General features: G+C 44.9%; 1 protein-coding gene across 4 annotated transcripts in view; it reads left to right on the top strand.

Annotated features, from left to right (window-relative positions):
- The window catches only part of E(z) (histone-lysine N-methyltransferase E(z)), a 37,463-nt gene that overhangs the window by 14,218 nt on the left and 555 nt on the right, over window positions 1-22,690 (top strand). For all 4 annotated transcript variants that reach the window (XM_077640599.1, XM_077640597.1, XM_077640598.1 and 1 more), the window contains 9 exons: window positions 3,595-3,686; window positions 4,860-5,070; window positions 8,033-8,220; window positions 13,149-13,410; window positions 15,524-15,637; window positions 16,210-16,271; window positions 16,336-16,431; window positions 17,757-17,838; window positions 17,950-18,115. In XM_077640599.1, the coding sequence (XP_077496725.1) occupies window positions 3,595-3,686; window positions 4,860-5,070; window positions 8,033-8,220; window positions 13,149-13,410; window positions 15,524-15,637; window positions 16,210-16,271; window positions 16,336-16,431; window positions 17,757-17,838; window positions 17,950-18,115 (1,273 nt within the window). The remainder of the gene's footprint in view (window positions 1-3,594; window positions 3,687-4,859; window positions 5,071-8,032; window positions 8,221-13,148; window positions 13,411-15,523; window positions 15,638-16,209; window positions 16,272-16,335; window positions 16,432-17,756; window positions 17,839-17,949; window positions 18,116-22,690) is intronic.

Raw genomic sequence — 22,690 nt, 5'->3', positions numbered from 1 at the left:
ACACACTGAAAGAGTTGAGTGGAGCAGAGAAAGGAAAGAAAGGCAAACGGGCGTAGGACTGGGCAGCTCAAAGCACCGATTAGCGGTGGCACGGCGCGGCGACTGCGGCTGCTGCTGCATGGGAGGCTCAGAGGGTTGCTCGATTGTGGCTCATGCATCGGTGAAGTGTTGCCTCTTAAATGAGTTGACATATCTGCTGCACCCGTACTTTACTGTGCTGTCTGCGTTTCTTCGGGAGGCCCTCGATTGTGGTTGGCATGAATATTTTGAGATTGCATTTATAATCATTGAAGCCAGAAAGCAAATACATATTGGGGTGTGAAAACCTGTACATAAGGATCTTATGCATATTTTATGTATCCGGCAAGTTTATACAGAGAGGTCTTCTATAGATCTGGCCTTGTAAATTCATGAAACATGATGTGTTGTCAAAGTAATTTAGCCGAATGTGGTAGAGAATTGCTTAGTTTTTCAGACAAATAACCAAATCTGTTCTAATGCTACATCTATATTAGTGCTGTACAGCTGTACTTGTGTAGCAAGTATGTGAAGGACTTTCATGCCTAACGCCATAGACAAACCTCTTTAGCTATACTCGAGAACCAAATGGAACGGTCTGACGCTCTGTGTTTACTGCTCTGGATGTGTTAGAAAAGGAACTGCGGCCTAGTAGGCTCAGTAGTGTAATTTTGACGCAGTCACTCGGGGTCATTTCAAAGTTTGGAGATCAGCCTGTCATCTCCCATCTGTTCATCTTCACAGTCGATAGACATGTCCTGTCTGCATTTTACATGCACTTGGAGAAACTGGTCTGTTGTATATGGCTTTTCTTTGGTTTTGATCAGTTCAGGCAGAGGGAAGAACGAACTTGAATGCACGTGCTTATCATGTGTGGTGGGCCTTACATGTGGCACTGTGATGAGTGCAGAGCAAGACAGCAGACGCAGTGATGTGAGAAAGGTACCACTTCTTTCAAGCGGACACTAGTTAGGCCACAGGAGAGCAGCGTCTTTAACGTTTTTTAGCTCTAGTCGGGCGGCATACAAAATTAAGGTTGCAAGTTGTAGTACAACCTTTGTCCGTAAAGTTTCAAAACTGATTTATTTTCTTCTCCAAAAATGATTCCCCAAAACAAATGTTGGTGCGTATGTGTAGCGCCATCTTTTCGGGCTAATCTGAGTTATTTATGTTAATTGCTGTGGCAGCCACTGGATAGCACCACTTGTAGCACCACTTGTAGAAAAATACGTTGTGACTAGTGGCCTGCGCATTCTACTGTGAGTGAATGTGGAGAGATGGACGTCCACCTCCAACAGCGTGTAAACATAAAATTCTGTGTGAAGCTTGGCAAGACAGCCACACAGACGTATGAGCTCCTTCGTGATGCTTACGGCAACGAGACATTATCGCAGGCGCGAGTTTTCGAGTGGCACAAGAGGTTTATTTCGGGGAGAACATCGGTGGAAGACGACACAAGGCGCCCTTCAACCTCACGAAATGAGAACGAGGCTCGGATCAGGGAAATCGTACAGCGAGACCGCACCATTACAGTCCATATGCTATCAGATGCTCTCGACATTAGTAAGACAACATGCCACCAAATTTTGTGTGAGAATTTGGGGAAACGAAAGCTGAATGCCAGACTTATGCCGCACTCCCTCGCACAGGACCAGAAAAACATGCGGGCATCAGTAAGCGCTGATTTGCTCCCCGAGGCAGAGAAAGATGCTGCATTCGTCGACAGCATCATTGCTGAAGACGAAACATGGTGTTTCAATACGATCCTCAAACAAAGAGGCAGAGTGCTGAATGGCGGTCCACAAGCTCTCCGGCGTCGAGAAAGGTGCGGCGACAAAAGACCAAAACAAAGATGATGCTGATAGTTTTTTTCGATGCCAGAGGTGTCATACACCACGAGTTTGTCCCACATGGGCAGACGGTGAATCAGGAGTTTTATATCCGCGTGCTCCAACACATGCGTGATGCACTGCGACGCCGTCGCCCTGACTTCTCGGCATCTGGACAATGGAGCCTTCTCCACGATAACACAATGCCGCACACTGCTCTCAGCGTGACAAAAATTCTCTCCAAGCACAGCATTATTGTAGTTCCCCATCCGCCATACTCGCCTGACCTCTCCCCATGTGATTTTTTCCTGCTTCCTCGTGTGAAGAGAGCCCTAAAAGGTCGCTGGATGGGGAGCGTAGAGGCCATTCAAGACGCCACGACAAAGGAGTTGACAGCCCTGCCAGAAGAAGCGTTTTCCAACTGTTTCCAAGACCTTAAGAAGCGTTGGAAGCTGTCTATAGACTGCAAGGGAGACTATTTCGAAGGGAGGCTACACAAATGATTTCAATGTTAAACGCATTTTTTTAAATGGACTCAGTCTCGGAACTTTATGGACAAAGGTTGTATATGGAAGGCACTCCATCCAAAGAGCTCATCGCTGCCATTGCTCGTGCAGAAGGACCTAGTTTGTTGGAGCTCAAGCTTTGAGATGAAGCTGCTTTCTTGGGAAGGCAGGAAGCTGTTGTCCAATAGGGCCCACTATTTCTCCGAAAAGGGATGGGGAAGTCATAATATTGAAAGCTTCTACTCTCACCATTCACCCCTATAGCATGTTGCACTGTAAAAGATATCCACCGTTCTCTGCAGCCTCCAACAGTTGGAGCTGTGATATTGCTACTGTATTCATAGCTCCTTCAGTTCAGGCAAAGTATTTCTTTTTTGGGACTTGAATATGCAAAATGGGCCCCCTCTGCTGCGCTGCAATGTACTACGTATTTATAGATGGCTGACATCACTCGAAGCTCTTCTTAGGTTGCCAGAAGTTTAGTGGGGATGTAAGAAACAAAAACAAGCTTTTGATTTAGAAAAATATATCTGGGCGTTGAACAGTGTTAGTGCAGCAAATAATTGTGAAGGTTTTATTCTTGGAAATTGAATTTCTAAATATACCATACCAAATGTAGCATTCCCATATGGATGCAACTATTTAATTCTATTCCACCTTTGTACATCTAAGACCATGTGATAGTTTGAAATGTGTTATTTTTGCCGATGCTTATCCCTTGCAAGGTGTACTCTCAACCAAAGGCATAGAACATCCTTCCATACATATTTGGAATGCACCCTCACAATCTTTTTGCATTTAATGTATTAAAACTGCAGAAAAAAGTGCTGAACAAAATGATAGCAAAATATACGCTTATTGAGGTGCTTGTGAATAACTTAGCAATGTGTGAATGAAAAACGCTATGAAAAAAAAATGCCTCAACACTGGAGCAGGGTTAAAACCATTTAATCTCTGTCAGCTTGGGCCTAAATTTGAATATTCAGCTTCAGTTTGCAGGCACCGATTACCTTAAGACATTGTTCACTACACTTCATAGTCATTTTCACCACATCACGCTTGCGCTGCAAGGTTTTAGTACCCCTTGGCTTTGCTTACACTAGCACACCCTAGGCCTTCCTTGTAACACCTCATTTTTTCCTCTTAGTTAGTAGCAAATGCAATGCATGGCTGTTTCCCTGGCTTAGATAGGCAGTTTTTTGCACTGCTGCCAAAGTTTGACTTGAGTTGGTTTCTTTCAGCGTTTCACCCAGCGCCAAGTCAGTACAAGCGGAAGAGCTGTGACATGAAGGTAGACACCGAGCCATGTGGATCGCACTGCTATCTCCATCTGGTGAGGCCAGTGGTGTTGAGTAGTGTTCAAAAGAGCTATAACTTCCACTAGTTGGTAGCCCTGCTGTGTGGTGGGTCGGTTTAAGGTTGCACTAAGATGATGTGAAGGATGCAAGAATGCAGGAGAAAGTTGGTAACAATCACTGTATGGACACTGGCTAACAACTATTTATTGGTTTTCTTAGCTAGGAGCAGCCAAAGGAACGTGTGTGAATGCACCATCAACATGCTTGACAGACTAGGAAGTTAGCTTTTGAGAGTTGATTGTCGCTTGGTCGTTTTTGTTTCTTTTTGTGGATATTGTATTGCTCATTCTTTTGTTTCATTCAAGTAGATGCTTTGGCCAAAAAATCTGATTCTGCTCACTACGTATGTATGAATTATTGAGGACAAAATTCTCTAGGACGTTCGCAAACTGATTTAGGGCACCATGTTTGTCAGTGATCACATCGTTTCACTACCGCAGATTAAAGAGCATGAGTTTGACTTTCACCTCCACAAGTGTGATCTCGATCTGGGAGCTAATAATAGAGCTATCGGCTTCGTTTATGGCTCATGCATCCTAGAGACTTTGTGCCCGACTGTACATGCTCACACTACAAAAACTATGAACAGTTACTGGTGTGCGCTTGCCGGGTGCATGTCATCATTCTCCTCTCTGTGTGTTCTCCAGTGGCATAAATCCATGCAAATTTCAGGAGGTACACAGCAGATTCTCACTGAGTCAGCTGTATGCATCGGCTTGTGGGAATTTCTACTAGTACACAGCTATGACTAGCCTGAGCTAAGTTTTGCTGAAGGGCAGGCATGGTATTTAAAATTGCTTTCAAAAGGTTTTCAACCTAAAATTCATTGGTTTTTTACTCTCTGTGGTTTCCTAAGGCTTGTTGCCATAACGTTACTCATAATGTCATTATGTTCTGACCAATCAGCATCACGCACCACAATGTTTTCTCTCTCCCTCTTTCATTTACTCCTTGCCCTTCTTCGGAGTACAATGACAACGATGCATGACCTAGGAAACACCTTAACGGCTGTCACTGTAAAACTGCAGACACCCGGTTGAATTCTGTGATTGCAGCGTTTATGATGTACTTCTGCACTCTTTGTTCACCTTCTTTGTCTCGTTACATTGCCATCTTCTGTGGTGTGGCTTCGTTTCATGTCTTCTCAGGACTCTGTGAAGGCGAAGCTGCAGGCGAAGCTCAAAGAAGAGAGAGAGTCCTCCGAGCAGCGCAAGATGCAGAAGCAGATCTCTTTGGACAGCGGGAACGAAGCTAGTGGTGAAGACAGCAATGACAGTACGCGCACCAACAGCAAAAAGAGCGACACCTCCGACAAGGACCTGGACAAGCCAGCTCAGATGACTGTCAACAGCTTGTCGGGTTGGTTGCTTTTTTGTGCCTGGTTCTCTTTATCACTACAGCTTGACCATACGCTTGCACAACTGTTGTCGGTACTGTTGCAAGTCTTGCACTGTTTGACTCGTAGGAGAATGAGATTTCTTGATTAGAATGCAGTTAAATTTTTTATTCCAGATTTTGCTGAAAATACTATGTTACTGTGGTAGCTTGATCAGACACAGCAATCTTTTCCTCATAGTGCCAGGCTACACAAGTAGCAGCCATCTTTAGGCGAACAGAAATACACTTTTTAATTTATGTCCTTAGCCACAGATGGCTGCAATTGCTCCTGCTCCCTTTCAATTGCTCCCTTGTTCGTAGTGTAGCGAACCATGACGAGAGAGAGCTGACGAGCAACTTCTTCGCGAACAAACTGCTTTATCTGGGGTAACAGTGGTGACTGGTCGGATTCAGAGCCCCCAGAGGCTCCAAGTGCGAGAGTGGAGAGCGAGTGAGAAGACGGTGCTTGCGTAGTTCGTCGTAGCTCTGGCATTGGGCAAGGACGTCGACAACGGTTGCTGGATTTTTGGCCTGAAGCATATGAAACGCATCGTCGTCGATGCCCTTCAGGATGTGATCGATCTTGGTGCGCTCCAGCATCGAAGAATCCACACGCCTACACAGGTCCACCACATCCTCTATGTAGCTGGTGAAATTTTCACCAGGCAGCTGAGCCTGAGCACGTAGGCGTTGCTCGGCGCGCAACTTGCGCACTGCAGGCCGGCCGAAGACGTTGGCGAAATTCTGCTTGAAGGCGGACCACGAAGTGATGTCAGCCTCGTGGTTGCGGTACCACAGATTCGCAGCATCCGTAAGATAGAACATGACGTGGTTCAGTTTGAGGGCATTGTCCCATTTGTTATGGGACCCACTCGTACGAGGCTATCCATCCTCGACGTCATGGTCGCCGGTACCACTGAATACAGCAGGATCGCGCTGGTGCAAAGCTCCAGCACAGACGACTGTCGGCGGCAGTGAGGCAGGACTGGCGCTGGAATCTTTGGGCATGGTGATGACCAGAAGCGTACGGCTTCGAAGCTGCAGGGCGTCAGCAAATCCGCACCTCCACCAAGTGAAAGGCAGTTTGTGCACAAATGGGTCAGGGGAGAGTTCACGGCGGGCGACACAAAACGGCGAGCAGTACGGCAGGCAGCGCCGACGGCCAGTCCAAAAACCAAGCGATCTCATGCAGCGCGGCGACGCTTCGTCTTTCATCGGCGCTTCGTCTTCATCAGCGCTTGGTCAGTGATCTGCCTATGCGGCATCAGGCGTGGCCGTCATGGTTCGCTACAGTAGGTATTGCTTATCTTAGGGGTTGGTCTTCTTATTTCGTGCTTCTACACAGTGAATTTTTCAAGTTCTTTTCTTTTGGCTCAGACTTTATTTATTCTTTCTGTTGAAGAAGAACATTTATTTGTTCATAAATACTGTCCATTGATAAATATTCTGAAGGAGGTCCAAAAGCACGAAGGCTGTATCAAGACCTCCTATCGGCAATGATGTGCATGGAACTGCAAACAGCGAAGCACCAATAGCAGTTCACAATTAAAGGATGGCAAAATCAGTATGAACAGAAATAAAGGAAAGCAAAACCAGAACAATATGCATCATGTAGTCTGTAGCTGATATTCTGTTTTTGCACCACACAATATAAGGCTCAATTCTACCGGATGGTATTATTAGAAACTCTAACATACTTTTTTTATTTCCTTGATTTCTGACAACTGTTACTTTCGGCTGTACATGAATGTATCTGTACCCTTTTTCCTTAACAAAATCCCCTAAGTGTACTTGTGTTGAATTGCTCTATTGTATTGTTTAACTGCTGTACTCGTGTTGTATTTGATAGTGCGGGAATATGTTTGTGCTATTGTAACCGCGTAAGTGTTTTACGTAAAGAAAATGTGATTCTGCTGCTGCAGGCTGTACACAACTGGGGTCTAAGGCCTCGTCAGGCTTCCGAGCCTTTAGCCTTATGCCACCCGCAGGGATTAATTGTATTACTTCCTGCAAATAAAGCTACTTACTTACATAATACAGTATGAACAGTAAATCACGGCAGCGGCATAAAAAGTGATTATAGTTCACATTTAAAAATACCCAAAGATTATGAACGTCTAATATAGTAAGAAGCTGATTCCAAACTAATAATTCAGAAAAAAGACTGGTTTATTTGGTGTAATTATTATGCACTGTTGAGAGCAAGAAATTGTTATTGGTGGCGTATCTTGTTGAATTGTTATTAGTGGAAAAGCGCTGCTATAATGTGAGCTGAAAGTCGTGGTACAGATGGCCTGATTTTGTACATAATGAAGGAGCTAAATGAGTTTCATAAGTGCTTCCCCATGATGCAATGCAATAAGTAATGTGGTAATAAAAGTAAAAGACAAGGAAAGTAATGTTTCTCAGGGAAAATAATGTCGTGCTTTGAGTAGCATATGGGCGCCATGTGCACTTTAAGTGCACTATGTGCTTTGTGTACTTCAAATTAGAATCGAGGACAACCCCAAGAAATGTACATTGGTCAACGGCTCATATGTGATGAGGAAACATGTTACTTACAGGACTTATAGCAGAGTCCTATGACCTGATGTGAAGACAATGTATGTTGTTTTAGCGTCTGTTAGTGTATCACAAGAAAAATATGTATTGGGGGTGGATATCTGGTACATTTTTAATGTAATTTTTGAAGCAGCTTCTAGAAAGGATTTTTAAGCTGGATTTCAATGTGTAGTAGCTCAGTGAGTATAGGGCACATGCCAGTTCATGCTTGAAATGATAGCTTATTAACTGTGTGCCATCTCAGGACATGCTTGTGAATACTTTTTCTACCAGCTGTGGTACTAGTATTTTTTATGTTTGATGACCATTTGCACTGTCTTGACTAATTAGCAGTTACACATCATGTCCCAATTTTAGTTAAGTCACCCGCATTTGTGTGCAGGGAAATCGTTCGAAAGCAAAGCTGCCCGCCTGCTTGCGTCGCTCGAACCCGTGGTTCAGCCATCACAAGAGGAACTCCAGGAAGAGTGGTCTGGTGCAGAACAGTCACTCTTCCGTGTCCTGTGGAGAGTGTTCTATGGCAACTACTGTGCACTAGCCACACTCATCCTCACCAAGACCTGTGCACAGGTGAGCCACTGTCATTGGTGCAGCCCCATTGATGATGGCCAGGCTTAAATCCCACACATAGAGGAACCAGTGCAAATAACATGAAGGCACAGAGCTGGCAGCTTGTTGATGGTATCCCAATGAGAAAGTCCAGTGCCTTCCATTGCGCCACAACAGCGACGAATGACGCTCAATGTGGATACAAGTTCAGACACAGTGCATGGCGGCTGGGTCTCTTCTCTTGAATTCTCGCCACTGCTCAGTCCCACTTCCTCGGTATCTATAAGGTCAGTCACAATCTCAACATCAGCACAATCCGCAGCGGCTTTCAAGTCATCGTCAGCACTAACAAAATCTTGTGCTGTTACAATGTCTTGGACGGTGCCTGCGAACACTGAGAGCTCACGAAACTCACAAAAGCCTTATTAAATGCGTATTGAACCGGGAGGCTTTTCATGTTTTTGAAACAGCGTGGTGACCTGCTTTTGCTAATAACCAGTGGCCGCGGTTTGCATGACCCATCCATATTTGCAGCGAGCCAAATCGAGACACGCACTTTGCTGTTCTTTCCACCATGGCATGCACTGCGCTTCAGGTACAGAGTCTTGTTTGGCAGCATTTGCCAGAACAATGCTGTCTCATCTGCGTTGAATATTTGTGACGCAGAAAAAATATTGCAAATCTCTGGCCACTCTTTGGACAGCCACTTGCTGCTGGTCGCCTCGCTTTCACCCGAGAGGGTCTTTCTGATGATGCTGTAGTGACTCTTAAAACGCTGCTGCCAACCAGTGCCACTAGTGAAGCTCTCTTCTCCAAAGGCTACAGCAAACCATTTCGCTTTCTCCATGAGCATCGGGCCATCAACAGGGATGTTTCTGGCATGTGTCTCTAAAAACCAGGGGTACGAAGCTTTCTCGGCCTTGTCATAGGCTGGAGCATGCATACGACACGCTGCAGGGCGACTGGATTGTGCTGCCTTCAGCTTCACGTCGGCTTTGTTCTTCAGGATTGTACTCAGCGTGTTGCGAGGAATTCCAAACGCATCGGCGACCAACAACTTTTTCTCGCCGGCCTGCACCCATTGAATGATGTCCGCTTTTGTTTCAAAGTCCAAATTCTTGCGTTTTTTCGCATCCATGGCTTCCGAACACACGACCAAAGCGAAAAGAAAACGCACGGCACCACACAAGTTACAAGCGAACTTACATTGGCCTCGCGAACAAAGCGAAAAGAACGACCACCGCACCATACCACACCAGTCACATGCCCAAGCAGCACCAACAGCAGTGACAGCCAAAATGGCCTAAACGTTAGCGACAGCTAGTTGACGGTGCTTGTTTTGGCTATACAGGCGGAGTCGCCCAGCCAGCATGCAGAAATCGGGTGCCTACGGGCCTTGGCCACTACGGTTCCCCCCTTTTCAGCACCTTACATGCCCGTTTGGCCATTCCCATTTCCGTTCACAACTCACAAAGTTCTCATCACGTGACTCTTACTTGTGCAGCTCCGCACGAAGGTGTCCAAGGCCGGCGCCGCGCACGAGATGAGATTTCGGGAAGATTGTCATTTCCATTAAGGTGTATCCAGACGACGGACCACGGGCCTGTTTTGGTCCGCGGACTAGCGGTCACGTGGGGTTTTGCTTCCGGTCTTAGAAGTTCGCGCATCATCCGCGGGCCGAATTGCGCAAGGAATGCGAGAACATTTTTTCTGGCGGCGAACCACGGACTTTTTAGCCTACTCGCACACATCAAGTCTGGCAACTACACCACACTGGCCTTTCCCGGCTCAGTGCTCGCAGCACTGAGCCGGCAGTCGAGGTGACCCCAGGGAAAGTAGTTTTGCGTCCACTGTTAATATGTCAGCGTGGTCGGACGACGCCACGTTTTACTTTTTAGCCTTAGTACAGCTTTATGGCTCGTTCACACTTGGGCATTCAGCGGCTAGAGCGAGCGAAATTAGTCGCAACGTCGGCGGTCGCCGCGTACACAGATATGGTTAGAAAAAAACGATTGACGCTGTCTACGTGCCATAAGCGTATGCACTCTTGTGTACGCTAAACGCAGATATTTTTCGGCATGGTACAGCATCTATCACATTTCTTACTTTTAGTTCAGCATATGCAAGCACAGATGGGAGGATACGCTCAGCCTTGTGGCGTCATCTAGTTGTTAGGACGGGTAACTATTTCTGTCAACAAACGTACGCCCGTTTAAGCCTAGAAGGGGCACAATCGTCGCTAAATAAAAAATAAAGCAAATGTTTCACTCATACGTCTTCTTATAGGCGAGGTGAAACCAAGCGAGAAATGGGTGCGCCATTTATTGCCAATGAACGTAACAAAGAAGGCAGTAACAACGATGAATCGAGTCCGAAGCGAGCGGTCCTGCTTGTAAGCGCGCCGCCATGTTTGTCACTGTAGGAATGCAACCTCCTCCTCGCTTCGGCAGAAATCTGTCCCGTACCGTTCGAGCTTTCCGCTGGGTATTTAGGCGGAATCTTTGCTGCAGCGACGATTCCACTTGTTCTCGCCGCCGAATTCCGAAGCGTGAGACGAGCATTGCTGCAAGCTGATCACAGAGGCCTGGCCCGCCTTGTCGTCTTCTCTTTTGGTCCGTCGTGTGGATGCTGTCGCCGGCCAGGCCCGGCCGGGCCACACGCTGTCGACCCCACGTGACCGGAACGCGGGCCAGTCCGTGGCCTGCCGTCTGGATACACCTTTAAGAGAATTCTATTTGGAGGGGTGCGCAGCGGTGGGAGAAGCCCACTTCCAGTGTAGGTTGTATTGGGAGAAGCGCACTTGTGGGGGCGTGGCATGGCATGGAGTTCGATATATCAAATACGGGATGCACGGAAGTTCGATAAACGCAAACAGATTTGCAATACTTTTGAATGGGGTTCCCAAGGGGATTTTACAACTGCTTGATGTAGGCAATAATTCGATATATCTGCGTTCGATATATCCGGGATCGACTGTACCAAACGGATGGAAGCGAGAGAAGCGCGCATTGGCATCGGAGCAAGACGCCTTCGGAAAACAAACACACAAAAAAAACAGCAACAAGGCATTAGTCGTACCTAATGGTTTGCGGTTTGGCTGGCTCACTGATATGGGCAGCAGATAGCTGCCGTCGCTGCGGGCTGGTGACTAATAGCAACAAAGCTCTGGAAGTTGAACTGTGCGGTCAGAATTCAGCCTATCGACAAGAACTTGCTGACCATCAACACGCCTGCCTTTCCGTGCTGATCAGAGGGGTGCGGGAGAAAATGTGATATGCAATTCAGGCCTCTGGACGAATATCTGGATGATTGCCTGTTAAGCTCATCATATCAGAGGGTGCGGGAGAAAATGTGATATGCAATTCAGGCCTCTGGATGGTTGCCTGTTGAGCTCATCATATCTCGACGTGCTGCCCCTTCGGGGGCCCGTTCAAATTGACCGATGTGAGCCCCATGGCATCCAAATAAATGCGCTTCCGCCACCATAGACTTGCATGGCCGTTTGGCGAAATTCCGGCGGCAGTCCAACTTTCTGAATTAAATGGAGCCGAATAAACGAGGTCTTATTGTGGCAGCACTGCCGTTCGTACGTTTTCGGTTTCAGAATAGAGGGTGATTTCTGGCCCGGCACTGGTTTCCGGATGACGACAGTAGCAATGCATGTTTTGAAAACTGACTTCAGCACCATTCCTGGCATATCTTCAGTCTGAACTAACCGGTGCGCGCGCGATTTCACTCTGAATAATGAGTGTGTGATGCCATTGACTTATATACATTTTGGCGGGAGTGAGAAAGGGGCCCTAATTATCCGAATTTCTGGATTAACAGGGGCTAAATTAACGAGGTTTGACTGTAAATGTAAACCCTTATCCTTCTCTCGTTTCCACAGACTGCGCCACGTCCAATATTCTATTGCTAACACCCTGATTGAATTAGTACCATCTCATAAGTATCTAGGAGTCACCTCCTTACGATTTATTATGGCGCACCCATATTGGTGACATCATTTCAGCATCGAATAAAAGACTCCGTTTTCTCAAGCGCCATCTCTGCCTTGCCCCCCACATTACTCACATATAAATCGACCAAAATTAGAATAGTATGCCTCTTCCATATGAAGCCCGCACCAAGTGTATTTAATCAATGCATTAGAAGCAGTGTCACTAGATTCATCCCCTCTTCATACTCATGTTGCCTCAGAATTTCTTTGTTGAAAGTGATATCAGGGCTACTGCTCCTTTTGTTCCATCGCCGCATTGCGAGTCTCGCCCTTTACCACAAATTCTTTCATTCTTCACTCAATATATCACCGTATATGACAGCTGCCGCATGCATACCTCACCGCACCAGTCATTCCCTGCAAGTTGCCCAGCCACCATCGGCAGTACCACCTTTTCTGCTTCATTTTTTTTCCGAGCAGCAACAGACTGGAATGGCCTACCCCATGGCATCGTCAACATCGCTTCATCTTCTGCTTTTCAAGAACATGTTGCCAATTACCTGCAGTGCTAAATAGTCCCCTGTTTGTTTGCTCATTTCAATAAAATCCCACCCCTTAATGCGATATGCCCGAAAAAAGGGTGCCTTTAAGGTAATAAACTGAGCTGTACTGAATTTAGATTGAAAGAATTTAACAATAAAAATGCCTTTTGCTTGTTTGAAGCGCCAGTTAATAGAATTTTCTGCCACTTTAGAGTAAATGTGTTCCAGTACTTGCTGCTTATTCCAGAGTGAAAAAAATCTCGCAGCCAGCATGCAGCTGCAAACCAACTCTCCTAGATGCTTTGATAGCTGAAAGGCCGAATTTTGCACACCAAATTTTGGTTGCTTCGTGCTGTATTTTTTGAAAATGGCAGCTCATGCTGAGTTCTCATGCAGTTGGCTTTGTTTACAGTTAAATAACACATCAATGCCACTCGACGCCCTGATGTTACATCTGTGTGTTCCAGGTATATGCCTTTGCTCAACGGGAGCTCGCGGACCTCCCACCAGAAGAGCACGTGCATGACAGCACGCCACCGCGCAAGAAAAAGAAGAAGCATCGACTTTGGTCGATGCACTGCCGCAAGATCCAGCTGAAAAAGGACAGTTCCTCGAACCACGTCTACAACTACACGCCCTGCAACCATCCAGGCCAGGCCTGTGACCAGAACTGCCCCTGCGTCATGGCGCAGAACTTTTGCGAAAAGTTCTGCCACTGCAACTCTGACTGTACGCATCCATTCCAACCTGCCTGTCTTATAGTTGTTGCTTGGGTGCGTCTCCTTTGGTGAAAGTGTGCGATTAAATGAGCTGCCGCCTGACACGGTGGGCAGGTTGTCCGCCACCCACTGGGCAGGTGAGCAGCCTGCCACAAAAGAGGCTTCAGGCAAACACGCAATGGCTAACTATGGGGAATGGCCATTATAAGTGCCACCACACCAAAAGTTTGTTGTTTTAATGATATGCATAAAGATCTCCAAAAGATGAGTTAGGGGGCATCTAAGGAAATTGAAGCAGACCTGACAGCAAAACTCATGATCTCTCCTTTCTAGAGTCACCGAAGTCATGCTGTAGCAAGTTTCAAGTAATGGTGTCGAACTGGTAGCATACTAGAGCACAAATTTGGGTCACAGATGCTTTAGCTGCTGAGACGTGTGGGAACTGTACCACAGCTTATGTTTCTTTTCATGACATAATGTTGTGATAAAAAGAGACTCTATGGCTAGCTGCTTTACCTAAGGTTAAACTGAAATTTCATGTTTTCATTAATTACTGTTTCTAAGGAAATGTGGTATCTCTCTTTGCTAACACTTTGTACTGTTATGTGGGTGTATCTCCTATTCCCTGCAACTGAGCCCTATACAGAGAGAAAACGACTTCAATGCCCAGTATTGCAAATTCAAAAGGAACAGTTTGCATGCTGTACTGCGTAGAGGTGGTATACAATCCGTGATGTCACCATGTTCTCGGCAGCCAATGGTTTTTGATGTGCATGGCATCACTGTGAGGAAGCTGTGTGAAGAAAAAAAAAACAATGTAGCAGTTGCACTAAACTCAGTGAAAGCTTTGCCTCCTTCACTCCCCCGTTCTCAAGAACATAGTCAGGACATGGGTGGCTTAAGGCTTTTCCTGTGCATGTACTTTGAACCAGTGGTGATGCACACTGATGCAGCAGCAGGGAGAGCTGTGGTGGGTCAGTGGTTAGGGCACTCGGCTACAGAGCTGGAGGACCAGGATTCAATCTCTGCTGCAGCAGCCATGTTTTGATGAAGGCAGAATGGAAAAGGCGGGCCCATGTGTCTTGTCAGTGTAGATTAAAGACCCCAGAAAGTTGAAATTATTCTGGAGCCCTCCACTATGGAATCCTTTTTCTATCTTGCTTCTTTCATTCCCTCCCTTCCCCCATGGCATGGTTGACAGTTACTGCGTCCTTTTCTTTCTTTAAAACCACTTTCCACCTCCTCCTGCAGCTGCATGTCAGGTTCACTTCTGCAAGGACTGTGGGCATCACTGCTGTGCTGCCAGCTGTGCAATGAGGTGCCATGAGGCATGGGCTCTAGAATCACTGCAAAGATTTTCCCCCTCTGGCAAAGCTTCCAGTGACTCCCCCCCCTGTTCTGCTGGGTTACTGCATGCTACAAAATTCAGCATACAATGAAGTTTCGAATGAATTAGCATATTTATCTAACTTGCATATGCCACATAAGTAAAAGGGCGCTGTGCAGACTTTAGTGACATTACACTCAAGAAAATGCATCTAGTTATTAATCAAATAAAACCATGCAAGGTGCCATTAAACTGCAGAGTCAAGAACTTGCACTGCCAGCTATGCTTTTTGGCTGCTCACGGTGAAGCTGTGGTCTAGAAACAATGGCTACAAGAGCTTTTGTGTAACAGGTAACAGGCCTCCAGCCAATGGTCAACAATTCCTTGTCTCTCATTTTCTGGCAACTGTTGCAGGAAAAATAGGAAGATATTTGTTGCATAAAAAATTGTCTACTATCCCCGGGCCTTCGAATTGGTTGAAGGTCTTGTTGGTCTTTCTTACAACTTGGACTAGCTGCCTGAAATGGGTCAAATGCCCATTGTTTTGAATTTGCAACAGATCGGTTTTTCCAATTTTAGCAGCAGGCTGACAAATTTTTGATGCTAGCTTTTGAATATGGCTATATTCAGCATAATGTAAATTTTTTTTTTTCCTTGGTTCCTTCATACTTTGGGTATTGAAGGTTTAGTGCAATGCAGAGTCTGCTGTTATGAACACAGGACACCACTGGAGTGCAGTGCTATGTGGTGATGGGCTAGTCCAACCCAAGGTTGTGCCTGTCCGCTGTTCTCGCAGGTCAGCAGAGGTTCCCAGGGTGCCGCTGCAAGGCGCAGTGCAACACCAAGCAGTGCCCGTGCTACCTGGCTGTTCGGGAGTGTGACCCTGATCTGTGCCAGACCTGTGGAGCTGGTGCGTCCACAAAGTTCTCCCTTTGTGCCACCTTTTGAGTGAAATTTAATGGTTTAATTGCCAGCAGTTATGAGCAGCTAATCAGTACTAATCAGTTGCTTCGCAACAAGTATTTATTTGTAGTGCGATTGGTGAGGACACTTGCTGTTGCTTCCCGCCTTTCCCCTTTCAGAGTGGTGTCTGTTTGTAAGCATAGGGTATAGGAGTTTTCATGTATTGGAGTTATGGAGATTTAAATCTGATTATTGAAAGTTTTCTTAAGCCATAATTTTCCTGGTTTTCTTGAGGCTTTGAAGTTTTCATTTCTATTGCTCTTGAATTTCTATAAATCTGGAGTGGGTAGTTTGGTAAAATAGGAGTTTTGATTTTAAATGCCTCAAAATATTGCACAGTGCTGTGGTCATACATCTGTATCGTGTTAATTACAGCCATCCTCATTGGTTTCCCTTCTGCACCATGCAGGATATTTCATTGAAGCTACTTTAACTTCGGTTAACCAGACCTTTGTGTTGACATATTTGCCAGTGAAAACATTGAAAAAGCACCATCATTTTTTTATTTATTCAACACAGACCAATACGACGTTCAAAATATATCCTGCAAGAATGTGAGTGTGCAAAGGGGCCTCAGAAAGGTGAGTCGGAGTCACCCGTTGCTTGAATGAGTGCAGTTTGAACAACTGGCTTTGAATTTTTCAGCATCTTCTGCTGGCTCCATCTGACGTTGCTGGTTGGGGCATATTCTTGAAGGACACAGCTCAGAAAAATGAGTTCATATCTGAGTATTGTGGAGAGGTAAGTGATGTCATTATCGGATGGCTGAATGGGCATACTAGTTCATAGCTGTCCTGTAGTGCAGTACAAAGGCTAGCTATGCATGCAGTTCACATGACAGTGAGCTTTTTAATGACCTGGTATCTATGCCCTCACATGCATTAAGCCTGCATGTAAGTTTCCATATCAGAATGTTGCATAGTCCTCGTTTTTTTTACAGCTGCATGCTAATTATAGACTGATTTGTTAAAACATGATGTATGTAGTCTATTTATAGCTGCTGGATAAAATGTCTGTCAACATGTGAAGGTACAATGGCTTTTTTTGTTATGAGGGATCACTAATGAGGTTACCAAATGTAGTAGTTGATCCTAGATACTTTATGGAACTTGAAGAGGAGCGCGAAAAAGTTCAGTATATCAATAATTCTATATAAAACATTACATAAGATAAGCTTATGTGTTACTTAAAAGCATGAATACAGGGCATCCACACTATCGGAGCGCTTCCTGCAGCGATATGCCTGCCGTCCGCCAGCATGCTGGAACGTAGTGTCCGGCTATGACTGGAACCATGCTGCTAGCTGGTGCCACTCGGCCTAGCACGTGCATCGAAGTTGCAATGGACAGTGCTTTAGAACTACTCATTGCCTATCATAACAGATCTAATCCTGTTACCAATACACTACAAAAATAATAATATCTCATCAAAATTAAGGTACAGTTGATTTCCACAGCGCTTTCAGCAGTGAAGAAGGCTGCGCTAGAGCTGCCACAAGCCATCAGTCAGCTAGGTTGGCTTCACTGCACGACAAGCAGTGCACGAAACATCGGCTTCCCCGTATGACAATGATATTGCACTGAAAATAAGTATGCTGAATCGATGGACATCCACAACCGCACCCCACTTGCCCCTCGTCACCGCTTTTACATGGCCAGCACTGCCAGCAGGTGTCAAGGCTGTGCTGCAGTGTGCGAAAAGCGATCCTGCAAGAGTTGTTAGGAGAAGCGCAACTTGCAGGGGTGTAGTGCGTCATTCGATCCTGCTGTCGATCAAGTGTCACGCTGAACGAGAGTAAGACAAATGCGAGCTGTAGTGATGTACTTTTGCATGCGATTTTCAATGGGATTGCTTATATCTGGGTTCGATTTATCCAGGGTTGGCTGCATCATTACAGTTAGGTTTACTTGTTCGTGTGCTAAGCACAAATGTAAAAACTCGTGCACCATATTTTTTATAGCCAGGGAAAGTCTTGGCGTGCCGTTATTTTTCTACCTGTTCCTGCCCCTCGGGTATAGCCTTGCTTGGATTACGTGCCTAATACAGTTTGTAACAAAAATTTCTAGATCATCTCTCAAGATGAAGCTGATCGTCGGGGAAAAGTGTACGACAAGTACATGTGCAGCTTTCTGTTCAACCTGAACAACGGTATGAGTAATTTTCATGTCTTGCTCTCTTTTCCTATTTGAGTGTAGTCTGCAGGCATCTAGAGCAGAGTCTATTTCGCTTTTCATGTTATTCTCGTTTTCTTCTTTGTAGATTTTGTTGTGGACGCCACTCGTAAAGGCAACAAGATTCGATTTGCCAACCATTCCATCAACCCAAACTGCTATGCCAAAGTGATGATGGTGAATGGGGACCATCGAATTGGCATTTTCGCCAAGCGGCACATTCAGTCAGGCGAGGAACTATTCTTTGACTACAGGTAAGCGCTTTCTCTCGCTCAGCATGCACTCATAGCAGCTCATGTAAAAAGAGAGGCCATCAGAAGTGGAATTTTACAAGTTGATCTGTTGGCGACTGGCAAATCTGAGTTGACCCAGCAAGCATAAAATGTTTAGCACACTCTTTGGATCTGAACCAGCTTTGTTTCTGAGCTGCTACTTGAGAGATGGAAAGTAGAAAGATAAAGTCTTTGTGAATGTAAATTGAGGGCATCAAAAGGGAAAGCAACAAAGCATTGAATTATGAAGCCTTACTTCAATTTTAGCGCCAGGCATAAAGCTAGGTTTGTAAGTTTTATCACACATCACGCTATCCACAATCAGATTGGCGGCTACACTTTCATGCAAGGTGCTCAGTGCACAGAAACACTTGCACTGTCTGGTGTCATTCTAATTCTTTCTGTCTTGTGGTATCTGCTTTAGCACCTGGCATTTGCTTCTGTTCAATCTCTAATTTTGCTTTTGGCCTAGGGGTGTCATTGATCACAAGGGCTAAATTCACAGAAACGTTTGCATTGTCCGGTGTCGTTCTGAATGCCTTCCGTCTTATGTTGTGTGCTTCAGCACCTGGCATTTGCTTCTATTCGGTCTCTAATTTTGATATTGGCCTAGGGATGTCATTGATGACACGTTAGTTGCAATTCGCATTTTATTCTTGTGTCCAAGCCAGCTTATAGGGCTTCATACTTTCATTGTTTCAGAAAAATGGTGTTAGATTCAGATACAGTGCTTGTGCGGTCACAAGAAGCACCTACGTGAACCTGGGATGGAGGTTGATAAACTAGAGGTTCTGTTCCTGCCGTAATTTCAGCAGAAATGCACACTTAACTGTAACAATACCACCTAGAAAATGATGCTGATGGATCATGTATCATCCGCATATTGGCTACATTTGTAGCTGCTTCATTCTTCAAGAATTGGTTGACAGTTTCTCAGTCTTTCGTTCTTGTTTGTCATTCCTCTGCCTATCTGCTTTAATGATAGGAGGCTTGTCCTTGAGATATAAAGCTTTTGTTTTGCTTTAGTAAAGTTCTCCATGATCCTACATTTCAAACTACTCGCAACAGACTGGAGCTTTTCCTATGAATACATGTGTCTGGTTGATTAGAAGTGGCTTAACCTTGTCCTTGCAGCATTTTGTTAAACTGTCCAATTATCCTAGTGTGGTTTTAATTTAAAAATTACCTAAAGGAGTGAGCTCACATTTTGCTCACTGCAGGGCTCTTGTAGAGGTCACAAATGCAAGAATTGATTTGAATTAGGTTTGGATCCATGGAACTGACCTTACAGATTATCGTTAATGGAAAACAACTTTCAAAGGAACCTGCTATAAAATGTCGCCAGGGAGACAGTTGTGGAAAGAAAATTTATTCAGTGTGTAGACTAAGACCTTTCATTGCAAGAAGAAGTTTTTCTTGGTTGCTTGGTGCATATTTATTGGCTGCATTATTTTGTGCTTTGAGTGCTGTATTGTAGGCATGTATGAATATTCAATAATTTCGAATACTCGATTGAATAGTGAAGTTCTCAATATTTGATTTGATCTAAATATTTAGCATTCGAAATTTCAATGTATTCGTCTCGAGCAGATAATGTTTATGGAACTCTTTCTGTATGTGGTTTTGGGTCTGCATGCCACCTCCGGGATGGCACTCCGACGCGAGCACCCACAGCCCCAACTCCGCGCATCGCGCACCTGCACTCCCGCGCGTATGCCAGAGCTGGTCGGTGCTTGTTTGCGGAAACAGACATGAACAGGCGGAAGTGCGGCGCCTGTTCGCGTCCCGACACAGCAGCATGCATCAATAGAGAGATTTAGCACAGCACAGTCCACTTTCACGCATCACCAGTGTGCACGCGCCGATTGGTCTCGACGGGGCACGCGTGCAAACAGCTGGCCAGCGTCTTGTAGGCTCCTCAGGGCAATCTGTGCATGCACAGTGGCTTCCCATGGAAGTGGCTATGCTGTGTCTCTAATCGGAGGACCCATGGCTCCCTCGACATTCGTGGAACGAGTCTGAGCTGACTGCAGGTGGCTTCATCTCCGGTGCAATTTGCGAATCAAGTTCGACGGCGCCAGTACCAAGGGAGCTTGCACGAGGCATGTGGAGATGGGTGCCACTTTGTGACGCGGGGTGACGCTGGGTGAGCGCCGAGTAAAATATTATATTAAGAATGCGTGAGGAAATTGGACGCCAACAGGTGGGCAGCTAAGGTATTTAAATACATACTTATACAGAAAGAGCATCGACTCACAGTGGTGGAAAGAGAGTAGGAAACTAACCAGTAAGTATGCAGGACACAAAGACTGGGAAAGAAAGAGCATTAAACACCAGTTTAAAAACATGGAAGGCAAAAATTGGTAAAAATTGCGTTTTATTTTTCAGACTACTCACATACTATGGGCGTCACTGCCTTAAAGAAACCGCACAGAGTTAGAAGACTTGTCTTACCGCCGTGAACTATCACAACTAGCACTTTTCCATAAACTGTATCACCATCCTTTGCTTCACCACAATTTTTTCCAATCACCATCAGCCTTCTTTCCGCGGCTTGACCATCTGCACAAAGTTAAATGCATCGCATGTCATTCGTCTGCATTTGCAAAGTCATTCATACCGTGTACTATCATAGAATGGAACAATTTGCCAGTGCACGTAGCCATTGAACCTAACTCCTCCACATTTCTTGCTCTCATCCACAGCGACGTTGGCATTTGAAATGTTTGAAATATTCGAAAATTTTTTTTTCTCGGTTGCTGTACTTTTGCGATTACTTCTGCCTAATACGTACACTGTTGTAGTTTTCATTTCCATTATGCCTAATCTTTTTCTTTAAACCTATAATTTGTATTATATTGGTTTTTATCGCCTGCTTATTTATTTACTCTCTGGTGCTTAATTATTTTTTCCACGTTATACCTAGCCTGTTTATTGTTCCTCTGCTTGTTAATGATGTTCCTTGTACATGTTTTTACACTGACCCCCTCCCCCTATGTAATACCCTCGAAGGAGGGCCTTTAGGGGTATGCTGAATAAATAGATAAATAAATTCAATGGAAAAGAAGCAGAGTGTAGAACTATAGCAAAATTGGAAAAGGTAGATCAGGAAGGAATTGTTCTGTGATAACCCAGGAGGCAGCGCCCTACTCTTTGAAGCTACGGTGAGTCCGAGTGGGTGCAAAAAGTGGCGAGAGGAGAGGGAAAGGCGCGAAGACAAAGAAATTCAAAATATGACAATAGATAACTCAGCTTCTACAAAACGCAATACAAAAGTTCTTGCTGGAGGATATCCGTGAAGCAGTCCTTTAACATCCTGGGCATACCGCAACTTTATTGAGAGCCCCTTCCAGAGCCCCTGTAGTGGAGGGGGGTTGCAGGGTTTAAATCACAAAAATCTCGGAAAAAACCAAATTTCAGAAAACATGAGATTTGGCATTTGTAAGGCCTTTTTAATCACATCCCAACAAATTGTCTGCAAGAAACAGCTTAGAAGTGACTTTAAAAAATGTTTTTGTGACCATATGTAGCAAAAATGTGGCTGCTTGTGCAACTTTAATGCCAGTTTTCTTAAAAGTGTTTTCTGGCCCGATTTCCCTGCTTGAAGAGTGTGTAGCATCGCAATGGCTTTACGGATTTTCATGCAATTTGTTGCATTGTGTTTCTTCATAAATTCTTTATGCAGCGACGTTCCTTTTTTTTTAATTACTTCTATTTATTTACTCTACAACTACTTTGACGTGACAGCAATGAGTGCATTATGCAAGCATTTATATATTTTCTGTAGAGAAAAAGATCAAGCTGATAAAAATGCTTGGAGAACTGCATGAACTGTTCCTTTTGCTAAAATTTAAAAGCCACTGCTGGCTCCTACCATGTTTCGTGTCACGTCAGGCTTTCTGCAAGTGTGCTATAGTGATGAAGTACATAAAAATTTATAATGTCAAAACTGCTTAAGATATGTCAGTGAAATTTTTGTATTCAGTAATTTAGTGTACTTCATAAAAAGGCTGCCAAATTTCATCACTGTACGCCCAAAAAATTAAGTTCACCTTCAAGCCCACCTTAAAGACCAGCAGTCATACAAATCTCGCACCCCGCAGATACGTCAGCTCCACTTGTAGGTCGACTCTCCCAATTTCCAATGGCCATTCTTGCAGGACGTCGACACAGCCTCAATGAGTGTGACAAGGCTTCAATGCATTCTACCTTTCTTTTTAGTGTAGTGGCCGTGTGTGTTAGAAAAATACAAGATTTTGAAAGTGCCTATTGTGCCGTTCAACCTCTCTTGTGTGCCAGAATTATTTGAAATATTTGCTTCGAAATTATTTGAAGAAAGTTACTATATTTGCTTCAAACCAAGAAACCACTATTCGCACATGCCTGCTATCTTGTAAGGTATCATGCTTATATGATAAATAAAATTATAACAGTAGAGGTAAAGCGGTTTAAATGCTTTGGCTGTGATCTACTGTATCTATTGAGGACTACCTTTAAGTCCTTGTGAGTTCAGGGACTTGTAAGTTCCAATTGTGCTGGTTGTCTTGTGTGTGATAT

Source organism: Amblyomma americanum, chromosome 10 (assembly GCF_052857255.1).
Source record: "Amblyomma americanum isolate KBUSLIRL-KWMA chromosome 10, ASM5285725v1, whole genome shotgun sequence".
Taxonomy (NCBI): domain Eukaryota; kingdom Metazoa; phylum Arthropoda; class Arachnida; order Ixodida; family Ixodidae; genus Amblyomma; species Amblyomma americanum.
This window is presented reverse-complemented; position numbering and strand designations above follow the sequence as displayed.